Genomic DNA, 17,935 nt, shown 5'->3' with positions numbered 1-17,935 from the left:
AGAGCACCTGCCTGGCAAGCACAAGTTCCCCAGTTCTGCAATAAACAAAACAAAACAAACAAAAAAGAACTACCCTCCATCCCCAAACCCATAGCAATACTCTAAGAGAGAGCTGAATTTCTCTCTGTAGTGGAAGCAATCACCTGGAGAGGGGAGGTAGGGCTTCTGAGGTGTCCTACTCTCTAAGAAGTATTTTATCTGCTACAAATTCTGGAACAGGGTTCTCAGCCTTCCTTCTACCCTGCATAACCTGTAGCCTGTAACACTGTCTGTGATAGTAGCTCCCTACAACACTGATTCTTAATGGATAGTGTCAGAATCTTTTTTTTTTTGCTATACTGGGGCTCGAATTCAGGGTTGACACCTTGAGCCACTCCACCATCCCTTTTTTGTGATGAGGTTTTTTCGAGATAGGGTCTTGTGAACCATTTGCCAGGGCTGGCTTTGAATCTCAATCCTCCTGATCTGTGCCTCCTGTGTAGCTAGGATTATAGATGTGAGCCACTGGTGCCTGGCTTGGTGTCAGAATCCTAAAGGGATGAGGAGTAGACAGATTTTCAAAAGCTCCCCTAGGTCTAAATGTACCACTCCCCTCGATGCTAGACTGAGAATCTCAGCTATACCATGCCCCAGACCTGGGCAGCTCACCCTTGTGATGGCTGATGTTGAGGTCAGTTTTCGCCGGGTCTTCTTCACTTTCCGCAAATCCTCATCTTCGTAGAACAGGTCCTGAGCAGGCGGGGGACAGAATGAGGCTGGGAAATCCCAGAAGCTTCTCAGACACTAAGGGAAGGACTGTGAGAAATTACCTGCCCATGTAAGGGATCGTCACTGCCCTCCTGTTCTGATGAGAAGCTCTCCTCCTCTTCCTCAGAGTAGTTGTCAATATCAGGAGAACGATCTGGAATAGATACCCTGGTAAGAGAGCCTCCCCTGGAAAGGTCTGACCTGAGAGATTTCAAGGGACAGGAGTCAATACAACTGGGCTGGAAGGAAAGGCTACTACCATGGTTGGGGACACATTTTATTTCTCGGTATCTCCCAGCTTCTCTTGCCTGGAAACAATTCAGGCTTGTCCTGCTCAGCTTTTTTCAGGATGGAGATCAGGGTACAGGCTCCCTTGTCTTACACAGGGTCTGCAGACACTGTATATATCTTACCAGACAGCTTGGACTTGATTCCTTCATGGTCAATAGGCTGGCTGGACAGGGAGTAGATCTTTATTTCTGCCACAGGCACAGAGACGTCCTTTACATTGCTGTGCAGGCCAAGCACCAGAGCACCTTCATTGGGGTGTTGCATCACCTACAAGCAAAGAGTGGAGTGTAAATGACTTACCAGACAGGTCACAAGGTAGCCATTTTCATAAATCCAGGTAAATATGCAAACCAATGGCAATAGCATTCTGCTAATACTTCTCACTTCCAAATCCACGCAACTGTCTTCCTACAGCCTTCAAGGTCTTAATTTAAAACTATCTCTAAGCCAGGTATTGGGGTAGGTTCCTGAAGTCCCAACTACTTGGGAGGCTGAGGCAGGAGTATCACTTGAGTCCAGAAGTATGAGGTTACCCTGGACAACATAGTGAGATCTCCATCTCAAATACAAGAGAAAAATAAACTACTGTAGACATGCCAGATGCTGGTCAGGCCATGCATTTAAAGATAATCTAGGCCTGAGATATGAAATGATTTGCTAATCTCTAGGATTTCACGTTAGCTTAAGTCCTTCACAGAGAAACTAGTTCTCAAGGCTTACAGATGGGTGGTCAGTTGTCCTGGTGATGAGGGAAGAAGAACTACAGCACGTGGAGAAATGGGGGACTTGACACAACCATTAATTCACTCCCCCCAGTACATGGCACAGTCCTGAAGAGGACAGAAGGATGGGCTGGAACTACCTTACATATTTTACTAGAACTTAACTAAAATACAGAAATAATTTTAAAAACGAACTTGTTCTCTTCCTTGTTATCAGGACCAAGAGGATTTGCCTGGCACATAGGAAAATAAGTAGGCAGACATATTGAGAAAAACAGGAGCCTGGCTTCTTGCTGTTGAAGAAGGGAAATAGAAATATGGAAAGAAAAAGCAAGGATAAGTCCTATAGTGCTGGGCTGGAACGGCAGTCAGGGCTGGACAGACATGGATACAGCCATGGAAATATGTGCACATGTATATGTGCTTCCCACCTCTCTGTGCTGCAAGGGATCAGAAGCAATGAAACCTGCATGGGAGGGATAAGTACCCAGATCTTGTTTTTTTAATGTTCTCCAATAAAAAACCCCAGGGCTCCTCAGAGAAAGATCAGCTCATTCTAGGGCTGGGTCAGGCAAAGTGCAAGATGAACCTGGGCTATTTTGTATCAGAAAGTAAGAAGACATGTAAAAAATGAAGGCTCTTATCAAAAAGGACATAGGTAACTGCTTGACAGGGCTCCCAATGTCCAAATGTGAGACAACTTGAGTGTCAAAATAAACAAATGATAGCAGATAAAACCCCATCAAATAAAAGAGGAACCCACAGGTCTACAGCTGATACAAACAAGTGAATCAATGGATAAGTGGGTGAGGAGGGAACACTCTTAGAACAGAAAGCCAACTGACAAATATAAGAATAATGGGGGGATTAGAAATTCAGTTTGGCAACCATCAAAGTAATGACCAATTCAGGCAAAAATCATTAACAGATGCTAAAACTGGTTGGTGAAAAGATAGCTATAGTCTCAAAATATCATGACATAAAGCATTTTTTTTGTCATTAGTGAGAACAAAATACTTATTAACTTTGTATGGAAAATCCTTGTAGACACCATCTTAACAGGGAGAAATCAGCATCATGTGCAGCCCTTGCTGTGCTGGGAAGAACAATGCTACTTGGGTGGTAATTCTGCCAAATGTGCACAAACTGAACCTAATTTCAAGATAACAGCAGGCAAACTCAGACTGAGGATCATTTAATAAAGTAACCAGCCTGCACTCTAAAAAACCACCAAGGTCAGAAAAGACAAAGAAAATCTGGGACTGCTGCATACTGAAGGAGACTAAAGAGACGTGACAACAAAACATGACCAAACTTCTAGATTAGGTCCTGGGTCCCTTGAGAAATTCACCGAGACACTCAGCATCAACTGACTGGGGACTGTAGGTTACACGGAGCTCTTACATCGTGCCAATGTCATGATTGTGATGGTGGCATGGAGCTTAGCTTAGAGAGTATTCTCATGCATAGGGAATAAAAATAGTTCAGTATTACTATTGAATGGCTCAGAAAATAATATCCATAACACACATTGAGAGTAATAAGGCAGCTATGATAATATGTTAACAAGTGAAGAATGTGGGTGGATCTGGCATACAGGCGTTCTTTATACTATTCTTGTAACTTTTCCATAAACTTAATGTGGTGATTGGCAGGAGCATCAGCTACTTGGCTGGATAGGCCCAGGAGCCTGGGCCTAGCAAGATCACATTTTAAAAAGAAAAAAAAGTTAAACAAAAAACTTTTTGTGAAGGAGAGAGTAACTGATAAACAGAGGTATATCCTGTATTTCCAACAAAATAGCTAACCTGTAAGGTAAAATTAAACACCTGTCCACAGGCAAAAATCATCTGTGGGAGGTGAACAGCTGAGCCAGTGCCTCTCCTGGCTTCTGACAGAGGCTAGCAGCTTCTGCCTGTGTTCCACTCACCTCTGCCATGTTGATGAGTCCCACAGCCAAGGTCTTATAGCCCAAGATGGTCCGATTTTTGTACCGCTTCCTCCTTTGCAACATTATCTGCAGCTTGTTGGCATCTCGCTTAAGGAAATGAGGGTACTAAGGAGCAAAACAGTCCAATGGTTACTAAGCAACTGGAGCCTTGGGAGTTTGGGTCCTGCTTCAGTTTCTCCCATCTGTTAAAAGGGGTTGGTCGGGGTGATAAAGAAGCGCCAGAGGGGCTAGTTCTGCTTGATGCCTGGATTCCCCCCACAGCTTGGGGTCCACAGACACTAAGAAACTTCCTTTTTTCTTGCCATTTGGTCAGGTATTTTCTCTGTGCATTTCAACATGGACTACTGGGATTATGATGAGAGAGACATGCTGGAAGGAATGAGGAGAGGGGAAGGATGGAGATCACAGGAGAATGAATGGGGTACATCCTGCTGAGGCATGTGTAATCTGAAAGGAGAGAGTATGTTGTCTGTGGGGGGCAAAGTAGGTGACTACAGAATCATCTAAGACCTGAGCAAAGGCACATGTCTTGAATCCTACCTGGCCCCACCACCCCTACCCCAACTGGCTCAGAGACTGCTCTGGCCCTCCAGGTAACTTTTGTTCTTTCCTGCCCAAGATGGGCTCTGCTGCTCTTGGAGGAAACTGTTTCATTTGATGACTATTTGGGGAATAGACATTTGCCCATAGTGTGTTACAGACTAGGATTTGGGAAGATTCTTACCTGAAGGGAGAAAGTTAATTGGAGCTCTGTTTCTACTAGGCCACTAGCTGGAAGGATGATCTCGTTGGAGCGTAGAATCCTTTTTGACCCCTACAACCAACAAAAACATGTCAAAACTGTGTCACTAAAAATCAGGTTAAAAAAAGGAAAAAGACATTTGATGCTTGCAAACAACTTCTAAATGCTACAAACATTCTCATTGGTCTTAAGTGTACTTATTTAATCTTACCTGACACCACAGGTAAGATTTTACATGCATTTGGCTGCTACAGGGAGGTTTTCACAGAAAAATGGCTGATCATATTGAATTCTCCCAGCACTCCTGGGGAAGCACAGGCAGCATTGGCACCCCAGGATAAGTACGATTTCCAACCCTGTTTACCTCAGCTTCCCTTTCTTCCCTTCTAATGAATTCTTCAGCCACACTACCTTATCTTTGGGCCTGTTCACCTGCTGTTTCTCTTCTTAGTTTAGATATACTTGTCCCAAGAACCTTCGTTAGCTTTGCCTGTTCTAAAATTTCACATAAATTCAGTTCAATCACACACTACATACAACGTGACTGAGCCTACTTTGCCCATGTGTGTAGGGTTCACTCCTTGTGTACCTGAGTTGTTCTGTCTCTGAACGTACACACTTTCTTTATCCAGTCCTCTGATGCTGAACATCAGCATTTGGGGGATTTCTAGGTTTTAACTATTATGCATGTTTTGCTGTACTCCGGGTAAATACCTAGAAGTGGAATTGCCGGGTCTTGGCATAGAGGCATGATTAACTTTATGAGAAATTGTCGTGCTAGTTTCCAAAGTGTCCATGGCATTCTTCATCTCCAGCAGCAGTGTGAGAGCTCTAGCTGCTTTGTATCCACCACTGGCTGTGGCCAGTTCCTGACTCAGGATTCTAACAGGCATGTGCAGAATACCACTGTGGTTACAATTTTCATTTCCTTGACAACTACATATATATACATATATATATGTATATATTATATATGTATGATATATATATTATACATGTATTATTATATATATGTATGATATATATATATTATACATGTATATATTATATATATGTATGATATATATATATTATACATGTATATTCATTTATAAATCCATAATAATAAATTGTGGGGCTGAGGATGGAACTCAGGGCCCTGCACATACTAGGCAACCACTCTGCCACTGAGCTACACTTCCAGCATCAAACTGATAATGAATCCCTTTTCATCTGTGTGTTGCTTATCTATAAATCTCAATTTATCAAGTGCCCAGTGAAACTTCTTTGCTCCTTAGAAATATTGGGTTGTTTGTATTGTTCTTGAGTCATCAGTTTATTTATGTAAGTCATTTATCAGATATATGTACTGTAAAATTTTCTTGCCTACTGGAGTTTAAACTCAGGGTTTCACACTCACTCTACCACTTAAGCTATGCCCCTAAACCCTAATTTTCTTTTTTTTTGGCAGTTCTAGGGTTTAAACTCAGGGCTTTGTGCTTGCAAAGCAAGCACTTTACTGCTTGAGCCACGCCTTATTTCCTTAATGATATATTTTGATGAAGTGTTTATTTTTCATCAAGTCTACTTTATTATTTTTATTTTTTCTTTTATGGTTAATGCTGTCTAGGTCCTGTCTAAAGAATCTTTGCCTACTACAAGTTTTGAAGTACTGTAGCAAATATTCTGCTGTTTTTCTTTAGAAGTTTCATAATTTTAGTTTTTATATTTAGTTTTCTTATCCATTTCTAACTTTTGTTTAGATGAAAAACAGGTTTTTGTTTAATGCGCGAAGGATTTTTGTTTTTTTTAATTCTTCCCTCCCCCAGGATATTTTTTCTTAATATAACATTATACCAATTAAAATAATGAAGGTGATCTTACTTTGTTGGATAATGCCATTTAGAATTCCTTCTACTACAAATGAGAACCTTAATGCTGAGAGAATTTAAAATGTGGCTTGTAGACAAGTGAGTTTTTAAAAATTTCTTGGTGGGACTTGGGTTTGAACTCAGGGCTTCGTGCTTGCAAAGCTGGCTCTTTACAGCTTGAGCCATACCTCTAATCCATTTTGCTCTGGATATTTTGGAGATGGGGTCTTGTAAACTATTTGCCTGGTCTGGCCTTGAACTGAGATCCTTCTGATCTCAGCCTCCCAAGTAGCTAAGGTTACAAGTGTGAGCCACCATGCCTGGCAACAGTGGTTTTTAAGCAGGGGTGACATTGCCTGGTAGGCGTATCTGGAAACACCTAGAGATATTTTTGGTTGTTACAATTGGAGTGGGTATACTCCTGGCATCTAGAGAGTGGAGGCCAAGATGTGGCTGAAGGTCAAATAGAATACATGACACCCCATTAGAGAGAGCAGTCTGGCCCCAATTGCCAACAGTGCCACAGTTGGGAAGCCCTGCTGTCCCTGAGACATGGGTCTCCCCAGAGACACTGCTTCCTGGATAGCCCTCTACAAGATGGCTGCTTCTCCCTCACAATTCACACACTACTGGGTCTGGTAGTAGGGAAGGAGTTCTTCTTGCTCTTCATTGCCAGTTCTGGAACATTCTGCCTTCTAATTTCCTAAAAACTCCATTGTGAATTGATGTCACTGGCTCAGTTCACCTTCTATTCCTTGTGGTTGCCATCATCTCTGCCTGCCAGTCCCTCTCACTCACTTTTTTTTGGGGGTGGGGGGAGGGTAGAAGTGGAGTTTGAGCTCAGGGTTTGCAAAGCAGGCACTCTACCACTTGAGGCACACCAACAGTCCGTTTTGCTCTGGTTATTTTGGAGATGGGGGTCTCATGTACTATTTTCCTTGGCTGGCCTCGAACTGTATGATTTCAGCCTCCCAAGGAGCTAGGCTTACAGGCAGGAGCCACTGGTGCCTGGCTTCTGGACGTAACTCCTTATGACTTCAATATATGCTCTTTCTATGGCCACTAAATCCCCTGACTTCCCTTTTGCACTCAGTCTTATCTCAGCACTCACCCAGACAACCATACGTCGACCTTTAGCTAGTACCAATCCCAATTCATGCCTCCCACTCTCTGATTGCCACTTTATCTTCCCAGATCATTTTTTCCAGTGTGTCAACAGTAATAATCTTTCAAACCCACTAGTACTTACTCCCTTTCCACCATTCCTCATGCCCTTCTTGTCCCTTCTCTTCCCTACCCAGCCTAAATGCTGCAGTCAACCTTACAAAAACACCCTGCACACTCCTAAGGCCTTGCTTTGCCAGGTTCATTTGGTAAATCACAACTGTGATTTTATTATTATTATCTTGTAGTGTTGAGTGTTAAAACCATGGCCTCACACATACCAGGCAACACTCTACCACTGAGCTAAGCTCCCAGCCCTTATAACTGTTTAAATTCCAACTGTACCCACTGAACACGCACAGAGAGAAGCACACTTAGCTAGCTGGTCTGACTTTAAATTACGACCCAAATCTTAAGTGGGCTATAATGCTGCCTGGTATCCATGCAGTAATGTCCATTTACGGCCTATCTGTTTCTAGAAAACACTTCATACCTTCCTGTTGCCCCTATACCTCCTATACCTTGTCCTCCTCTCACACTAAGCTTCTAACTTCAATTCCTCTTCACTGTGAATGCTAGAGTAGCTCCCACCTCATGAACCTGCTACTTGCACCTGTCCTCACACACATCCCTTCCCTCCTGTCACAGGCAATTTCCCCACTCAGGCACCAATCTCCTCTATTCTCACCTACTCAGACCCACTCAAGAGCCATTTTTTACTCTCTTATATAATCAACTTTCCTTCCCATTCTGGACTATTCTCATAAGCAAATGTGCTGTTACTTCTTTCATGTCAAAAAAGAGAAAAAAGAGCCCAAACCCTCTTGTCACTATAGGCCCCATAAGCTACCACCCACTACCATGTCCCTTCACAGCTGACTCCTCTTGTGTCCTCCCATTTCTCCTAATGCATTCCAGTAACCTTGTGCATTCCTGTCCCCTTGCTCCACCAATCTGCCACTGTCAGATGCAAACATCCCACTTTAGTGATTCTGATAGCCTGTCTGCATCTTTTTTTTTTTGCAGTACTAGGGCTTGAACTCAGGGCCTTCACCTTGAGTCACTCCACCAGCCCTATTTTTGTGAAGGGTTTTTCAAGATAAGAGTCTCAAGAACTACTTTCCTGAGCTGGCTTCAAACTGTGATCCTCCTGATCTCTGCCTACTGAGTAGCTAGGATTATAGGCGTGAGCCACTGGTGCCCGGCTGTCTGCATCATCATTTGCTGTTCCCACCAACATTCCTCCCTTTGGCTTCCACAACACCACAGGCTTGGGATTTTCCTCTGATCCTGGAGGTGCTCTTGCTTCTGACTTCCGGGCACTGGAAGGCCTGGGGTCTTGTCCTCAGTCCTGTTCTCTTTTCTGTATTTATTCCCTCCACTTTTGTTACCTCAGCCAATTTCATGGTGTTCAATATAAGGATGACTGCTCAAATTAGGTCTTTCCCTAGACCTCTCTCCTGAACTCCAAGCTTGTTTTTCTACTGTCTACTCAGCATCTCCTTGTGGGTGTTTGTTCAAACAGCATGGCAAACTGAATTTCAGATCTTACCCTCCAAATCTGTTTCATTCGTCTTCCTCTTCTCACTGAACAGTAATTCTACTCAGCACCACTCTTCATCTACTCCCTGAATTATCATCAGGGCCTATCATCTGGCCTTTCTCATTCCTTTTTTTCTAACATGGAACAATTGCGCTGTCCTCTTACTTCTCTATTCAAACCCTCCAATTCACATAGAACAAAAGCTGAAGGCCTTGCAGTGTTCTGCTCACTGCCCTACCACTTTCACTTTACCTCCTATTCCTTTTTCTTCTCTAGCCTCACTTAGCCTTCTCCCTCTTCCTCCTGATTCTGTCAGAGATGCTATCCTACACATGCCATCTGAGACATGCCAAAGCCAGACATGCCAGTCCCACACATGGCATACCCAGATGTGTCAGAGCTTTTCTTTTTTCTTTATTTTTTGGCAGTACTGGAGCTTGAATTCAGGAACTTGTACTTGCTAGGGAGGCGTTTTATCACTTGAGTCACGATACAACCTGTAGAGGGCTTTTCACTGGCAGCTTTTCCTTCTACCTGGAATGCTCTTCTTCTAGGTATCTACAAGGCCCACTCCCTCAAAGTATGTTATTTTATTTTTTTGCAATACTGGGATTGAACTCAGGGCTTCACACTTGCTAGACAGGCACTCTACCACTGGCCATTCTGCCAGCCCACTCCTACAAAGTCTTTGCAAAAATGTCATCTTTTCAATGAAAGCTTCCCAGACAACCATACATAATTTTTTAACACCCAGCACTCCTCACCCCCTTTATCTTATGTTACTTATTTTCTCCACCACATATATTGTCTTCTAGTAGCAGCAGCCCTCATTATTTGAACTTTCATCATCTAAATATGTGCTATAAACACCTGTAAAAAACACCCCCAAATCAGTAAATATATATATATGTAATTTTGATTACATAATGTAGATCAGCAGTTAGATTCAAACTGACATGAAACTACATTTAAATTAGCATTATTTACATCTGGCTGGTGGTACGAGGTGATACTTTTTCTTTTTTGCATTTCTCAATTTTTAATACAGTGAATATGTTACTATTTTTAACTATAAACAATGTGAATATTAAAGGGTAGTATCCCAACTACACTCAGTGGTAGAGCACTTGCCTAGCACTGTTCAACCCTGGGTTTGACCCATAGCACCAAAACAAAATAAAACACACACACACACACACACACACACACACACACACACACACACACACAATCCCCAAGTGCAAACTTGTTAAAAAGGAACCTGCACGTGCAGGTAATAGGGTGTATAGTGTACTATATGGAAAGGTCACAGTCAGGTCTGATCCCTTTCAAGCAAGGTGCACGATATTCTCAGCTATCTACCCTTCCCAGAGAGTTAGCTTTCATGGATCCCAGCATATGCTTCTTCCAGGTGCTTGAAGCGCTACCAACTTGGGTCCAGTTTCAAAATAATCTTTAACATCTTTACAAGTCATTTATCTATTTTATAGCATATCTTCATTCATAGCACAGAGGCAAAGCAATTTGCATCTAATACTGCAGCACATAAAAATGCCTGCTAGTGAGTATTAATATATTAAAAATTAGATTACTGGTATTTAAAATTTTTGTTTTGAATTATCATACATAATAATGATGGGATTTCATCATAATTACATATTATGTGTACACTGTAACCTGAACAAGTTTACGCCCTCCATTATATTTCCATTCCTCCTCACCTTCTTAGTCCTCTTTCAAACAGGGGGTTTCATTATGCTGTCTACATATGCATATATATAGCAAACTTCCATCCTCTTCACCCCTCCGGCCTTCCCTCCCTTCCTTTCAGACAAGATCTTACTATGTAGTCCAGGCTGGCCTTGAACTTGTGATCCTCTTGTGTCAGTCTCCTGAGTGCTGGGATTATAGCCATATGATGTCATGCCCAGCCAAACAAGCATTTTTTTTTTAAAGAAAATTTTATTTTTTAAAACCAAAACAATTTCGTGAGAAGGTAGCAGTTTTTTTTTAAATATAGCATCATTATTGGGATATAATTCAAAACTATACAAGTCAATACCTAAAGTGCACAGTTCAATAGCTTTTAGTATATTTAGAATTGTGTAACTATATGTACAGTGTCAGAATACTCTCATCACTCCACAGAAAAACTCAACATTTTTTGTTTTCTTTTGTTTTGAGACTGGGGCTCATTATGAGCCCAGGCTGACCTCAAATTTCGATCCTCTTGCCTCAACTTCCTGTGTACTGGGATTACAGTTTTGTACTATAACACTTAACTAAAACTGATCATCATTTAGCTATCGTCATGGCCTATCAGCTGGCTTGTCTGATTCCTTTCCTTCTTTTTTTCTTTCTCCTTTTATTTTATCATTTTTACATTCACTTACATGTATATACATTGTTTGTGCCACCTCCTCCTTCTTTCCTTCTAACATGGAACAGTCAAATTGTCTTCTTACTTCTCTGTTAAAACCTTCTTGCCCTCACATGCCTTGCCCTGGTTAACCTAATCCACTTTCTGACTCTAGGAATTTGACATTTCACATAAATAAAATCACGTAACACATGGTCTTTTGTGACTGGCTTGCTTTTAAGGTTCACCTATATTGTCCCATGGAGGTACTTCATTCTTTTTTATAGTCAAATAACATTCTGCTGGATAAATATACCATATTTTATTATCCACTCATCAGTTTATGGACTTGGTTTATTTCTACTTCTGAGCCATTTTGAGTAAAGCTGCTGTGGGCATTTGCATGCTAGGCTCTGTTTGTGTTCATTTCTCTCATCCAAGTACTAACCAGGCCCAATCCTGCTTAGCTTTGGAGATCAGACAAGATCAGGTGCGTTCAGGGTGGTATGGCCATAGGTTGTCTTTTGTTTCTCTTGGGTATATACTTAGGAACGGAACTCTAGGTTATATGGTGACTCTGTTTAACCCTTTCAGGAATTACCAGACTCTTCCCAAAGTGACTACACTATTTGACAATTCCAAGAGCAGTGTGTCAGGGAGATGACATGGTTTTATATTTCTGCAAATATTTTTAAATGGATGGTGCACTAGAAGAGAGGTAGATTCTCATGCCTGTTTCTGTATTTAGTTTGTTTCAAAACACTGATTTTGTTGATTTTATGAAAAAAAAAATCCAAACTCAAAGAAATACAGAGTTAGATCCCGGAATCTCTTCTGTGCAGTTAAAATTATTTTAAAAAATATTTAAAAGTAAAATCCAATCCACTGGTTTGTTTATTGGTCTGTGTGTGTGTGTGTGTGTGTGTTTCCGTACCGGTGTTTGAACTTGAGCCATTCCACCAGACTACTCCCTTTCCCCCACTGCCCCCCATAGAGTCTCCTGAATTGTTTGCCTGGTCTGGCTTTGAACTATGATCCTCTTGATCTCTGCCTCCTGAGTAGCTAGGATTACAGATGTTAGCCCACATTGCCTGGATTGTGTGTGTGTTGAGACAGGATCTTACTACATAACCCGGGCTACCCTTGAATTTATTTATAATCCTCCTGCCCCAGGCTCCCATGTGCTGGGATTACAGGTGTGTACCACCACGCTCTGGTCTATTCTTTCAATGAATTTTTTATCCAGCTTGCTTTTGTAACTTCATGCACTGGTCATTTGGATAGTGTTGATTTGTTTAGCTATGCAACTCTTTTGCATGTTATACATGTCATTATATAAAATTATGAACATGGCATCTTCACAAGTCTTTACAAGTTGGGAAGCTATTAAGTATATACTGATAGAAACATGTTTTCCAAAATTCTAATTTTCATGAAAGCTCAAATATTGTTTACAGTTGGCAACAAACAGTGTTTCCTTGAAGTGGCAGGCTTAAACTTGCTCATTTTCAAGACAATACCTTCCAAATACTTGTGTGAATAACCAGTTTGCCTATAAGTCGGGTAAGTTCTTTCAAGTAAAAAACAGTGTCCTGTGAAAAAGCAGCCACTTCAGTTCACAATGCAAAGACTAAGGTGTGTCCCTCTCGAGTGGAAATGCTTCATGCACACAACCCATTTCATACACAGACTGTTAAGAAGATGTGTACTCAGTGTTGAGCTGTAATAATTGAACAGAGCTTCCTCCTTCCTCAAGGACTTTCCCAAGTGAAGATGGCTTTCCTTCTCTTACTGTAAACATGTGGTAATGCTATGGTTTGTATAAGTACCAAAGGCTTAGCCCCAGGGAGGCACTATTGAGAGGTGGTGGACCCTTTTAGAAGAGGGGTCTAGTGGATGGAAGTTAGGTCATTGGAAGTATGCCCTTGAAAGCAACTGTGGGACTCTAGTCTCTACCTCTTCCTTTCTCTCTGCTTCCCAGCTGTCATGAGGTGAGCAGCTTCCTCCTCTATGTGCTCCCACCATGATATACTACCTGGCCCCAAAGGCCAGGGGGCTAAGCAGCCATAGACTGAAGCCTCTGAAACCATGAGACAAAATAAACCTTTCCTCCTTCATAGTTGATTGTTTCAGGTATTTGTTACAGTGATGGAAAGCTAACTAACACAGGTGGTCAACAGTGCAATGACTGCTGGTACATTCTGGGGCAAATTTTACTCACTGTTGCTCTGGTACTTTCAGTGCAAATTTTAATACAGGGTTAAAGACAAATAACACTACAGTGTTACTGTGAAAATAGTTTTGACTTCCTGTTCCCGCTGAACAGTGTCTATGGGACTCATTTTGAACATTGCTGCTCTGCTAGAATGTAAAGCTCCTTAAAGTCAGGGATTTTTGTCTGTTTTCTTAACTGCTGTATCTCATGCCTAGAACAATGTTTGATTACATAGTAGATGCTCAATAAGTACTTATTAATTGAATTGATAAATAGGTGGTTGAATAAATAAATGTGATAACATCTGTAAGTACTTTCAGCTGCTTGGAAGCAAAGTAATTCCAAAAATTTAAAATACTTACAGTTTTTAGTATAATTTTAGATTTTACTAAGTATCAAATATCTAATTAGGAAATAAAAGAAATTATTTCTTTTGTCAAAAGCATTTAATTTCAGGAATGCAAAAGCAGCAGGGAACACTGAAAACCGTACCAATAGAGTTTGCATGGGAAAGCAACAGCCTGTAGCAAATGAAACAATTCCTGAAAACTGGAACACTGACTGTGACCTAGAAATGGGGGCAAAATCAGGAAAGGAGGACAAAGTACTGAAAGCTGCCACTTCTCATCAGTTCCCACACTTGTTTTTCCAACCTATGGTGTCTGGGAACATCTCACAGGTTTGGGAGGAATTATGCACAAAAAATGGAATTAGAATGTAAGATGGGACATGTAGGAATTCATTAGAAGACATAAAAGCATTTTAAGTTTTGAGGACCAAATTAAAATAATGTATTTATCCCAGAAAGGGACCTGAAGACCTCAATGTATGATTCACACACTATGAATGTTACAGACCTGAATTTTAAAAAAGCCAATATTAGTAAAATAAACTGTTGCATAGTGGGCAAGCTAGGTAATAAAATATTCTGCTTAGTAGGGAGTTACTATGTATTTCATTGTGCCTGAATAAATGAAACTCAGTAAATACACCATCCTCCAGCTGAAGAATTCAATCATTATTTAATGACTACAGAGACACTTCCAAACCTCACTAAGCCCCAGGGAGTTGTCATTAGAAAGGCTTTATCAGTTAAAGAAGGCCTGGGAATGGAGTTTAATGAAACATAAATTATACATTCTTTGGTTTCTAATCCCAGCTCTGCCACTTGGCAATTAGCGTGGCAAAAGGTAAATTCTTGAATGCTCCTGTAGTTCAGTTTCTCCCTTTTCCTTTTCTGAATTCAGGATTACTTAAAGAGTACAAAAATTTGTGAAATATTTTGAGTTCTTTGAAAATACTTAATTAAATGTAAAGAGTTAAGTGTGAGAACTACCCAGAATATAAAATATCCTAGTAAATATTAAAGTGTCAAGCCTGAAATAATAATCTCTAAGTTTCTTCACCATTCTGAAAACCTGCAAAATTCTTCCCCAACCCAGAGATCTGAGGACTAAGATTAAAACCAACACTGGCCACTCTAGTAATGTTGAGTAGGTTACAAAGCATTGTAGCATCTGTCTCACTGATCCTGTTAGGCAGGCAGCAAGAGGGACCATTTCTTTCAGTTCTTCAAACAAAGCAAGTAGTAAAGAAACAGCCTTAACTGGAGGCAGAACTGACACTCAATAGGTCTTGTGGGCTCAGTTGCCACTCCATGACTACTCCTTGCCTTGCTGACCTGCCAGGGAAGTTCTGCAGCCTGACAGCAGTCAAATGGGTATCCAGTTTCCCTGGGCCCTGAATATACACTGCTCAACTCACCTGCAGCTTCACGGCAATGACCACTGAGTTAAGATCTTTGTCCATTTCTTTTAGCATGATGAGTTTCTTCAGGGTCAAGCTGAATAACCTAGAAAAATACAGAGAAAGAAGTCCTGTCAAATACAAGGAACTCATGAGAAGGTGATATAGTCTAGGGGAAATCTGTTCTTCCTAAAGTAAGAACGCAAGGAGGAGGCCACTATCAGCCCATGCTGTCCTCCTTCAATTCTCTTCATTTAACTTACACTTGGTAAGTGTCAAAAAGGTGTATCACTCATGAACTTCTGTGTGTACCCATTTAACTCATCCCAAACCCATGCTTTCCCTTCCCAATGTGTGAGGCAGTTTGGGGGAAGGGAGAAGAGAAGAGCAGATATGTTTATTTGGTCATCCAGTTTTTCCTTCACATGCCACACAAACACACCTAGAAGGTTTACAAGTGTAAATTTTAACAACATGGAGATAATCCACACACACCAAAAAACCAGATACCATCTGGCAAAACATAAGTTAAATGGTCACAAATTCAATTTCAGCTTAATTTTGTTTCAGAAAACCTTCAGTGCCACAAATCATGAAACTTCCCTTAACTAAAAGTTATAGGGCTGTCCTCACTCTGGAATTTCAGTGACTTTCATCTGTCTTGACCACGGCCACCTGTGGCAGGGCTACCCTTGCAGTCTGCAGGAACTGGGAGGTAGACTCCGGGTGCTACCTCCCAGAGGTAATGCTTCTGGTTCAGGTCTTTCGAACACCTCCTCCTCAGTGAGGATCTGGAGAATGGAGACACACAGGGATGCTTCTGATTAGGGTCATGACAAGGCCCCAGTGCTTGGCTCTGTCATACCTCACCATATCCATCCTCATACTTCAAGCTTACCACAATGAATGTTTTTACACTCTCTCACTGCAGGCTCAAAATGCTGTTATCTCTTCTGCGAGCAACACTCCTTCCCCTGATGATCAACTAGCTAAGATTTCCACAGGCAGCTTCAGAGCTCCCTCACCTGGGCTCCCCTAAAGCCCCTGACACCTGCTCAGCAGGAGCCACCTGGGTTCATGCTCTCACCTCCCAAATCTCCCCCATCTCCCTGCAGCATCTCTCTTCCCTTCAGAGTAGAGACATACTGTTCTCCCAGAAGCTCTGGCTCTGCTGATGCCAAAGGCATCATGACAGTCCACACAATTGATGACTAAAAAACACAGATGACTACATTGTTTAACTGCTATTCTAGTGTGATAGCTAGAAAGGAAGGGGAAGAACACTGGGATGAGTAAATGACGACTGGTTGTGTCCATTTTCTTCCTCATCTGAGGCTAATTATGATGCTTCTGATGGATTAAGTTTTTCTTCATTTCCAAAGCAAGTATTTTCTACCTTCAGACTCATCTGCTGGTGTTGAAAAAAACTCACTGGAACACAAAAGACTGACAGAACTAAATCTGGGACATATGTGTTTCTTCTTTGCTTAAGATTTTCAACCTTATCTGGGTGTGGTGGTATATGCCTGTAATTCCAGTACTTGGGAGGCTGAAATAGGAGGATGGAGAGTTCAAGGGCAACCTGAGCTACAGAATAAGACTCTATCTCTTTCACTTACTGCCCACATTTGATAAGTGTCTGCTCTAGGCCAGATAAGTGTCTGCTCTCAGCTAGATGGAGGAGCAGAAGATGTGGCCTTCACTTCATGAAGCTCACACAGTGGAAAGTCAAACCACTATTTCCATTACACTTCTATTCTCTGCTTTTTTATGCTTCATAAAGGCTTTGAACTTCATGAGTCTCAAGAGGTCTTAGAGAAAATATTGTAGAATTAGTTCTATGGCAGAATTACGTTAGAAAAGAAAAACACATCACAGACCAGACAACTCTTTATGCCACAGCACCTAATGGTAACAAGAAAGCAAAGTATGATCTGGTATCTTAGGTACTAAAGCCCTTGCAATAGCGAGGCTATGCTCAGTGTCTGCTTTGAAATGAGTTGCAACACAGTGATTCCCATACCTTTGGCAATTAGTTCAACAGATTTTCTGTTTGTGTTTAATGGTGTGATTCAAGGGGACTTGGGGACTCAAACAGATTTTAATTTTTCCTCACATTGAACATTCTCACAGTAAATATCTACCATGCACCACTTCCTTGACCTACATATCATTGACTCATTTAAGCTGCACAATAATTCTGAGAGATGGTGATTATTCTCATTTCACAGAGAAGGATGCTGGGAAGCATTAAGCAACTTGCCCAAGGTCACACTTGAACCATTCTGCCAGCCTGAAAAAAAATGATTTTAATTACAAGTAAATGTTTTCAACAGATATCTTAATATAACAGGAAAACTCTAAGGAAATAAGATATATTTCTCCAAAACATTACATTTACACACACCTGATAGAAAGACTCCCAGCTGTGCTTCTGAGGCTGAATGTGGCACAATGTTGTGAGGGTGGCTCTTGATTAGGAGGCCGAACTAGGTGCCCATCTTACATTTTTCATTAGTCTTTGTTTCTTTGATGGCTACTTATTATGCACTAAAAATGTAGCATCTAAGACCTGATGGGTCTTGAAACTGATGATATTCTTGCT

The 17,935-nt window shown here is 41.3% G+C and overlaps 1 protein-coding gene across 1 annotated transcript in view; it reads right to left on the bottom strand.

Annotated features, from left to right (window-relative positions):
* Positions 1-17,935, bottom strand: part of Pacs1 (phosphofurin acidic cluster sorting protein 1) — a 148,433-nt gene that overhangs the window by 23,801 nt on the left and 106,697 nt on the right. Inside the window, exons 2-7 of the mRNA XM_020164862.2 lie at positions 15,349-15,436; positions 4,436-4,525; positions 3,691-3,816; positions 1,161-1,305; positions 810-901; positions 649-729 (exon numbers count right to left, since the gene is read on the bottom strand). Of these exons, the coding sequence (XP_020020451.1) occupies positions 649-729; positions 810-901; positions 1,161-1,305; positions 3,691-3,816; positions 4,436-4,525; positions 15,349-15,436 (622 nt within the window). The remainder of the gene's footprint in view (positions 1-648; positions 730-809; positions 902-1,160; positions 1,306-3,690; positions 3,817-4,435; positions 4,526-15,348; positions 15,437-17,935) is intronic.

This window comes from Castor canadensis, chromosome 1 (genome assembly GCF_047511655.1).
Source record: "Castor canadensis chromosome 1, mCasCan1.hap1v2, whole genome shotgun sequence".
NCBI lineage: Eukaryota > Metazoa > Chordata > Mammalia > Rodentia > Castoridae > Castor > Castor canadensis.
The sequence above is the reverse complement of the archived record's forward strand: the minus strand, read 5'-3'. Positions and strand labels throughout refer to the sequence as shown.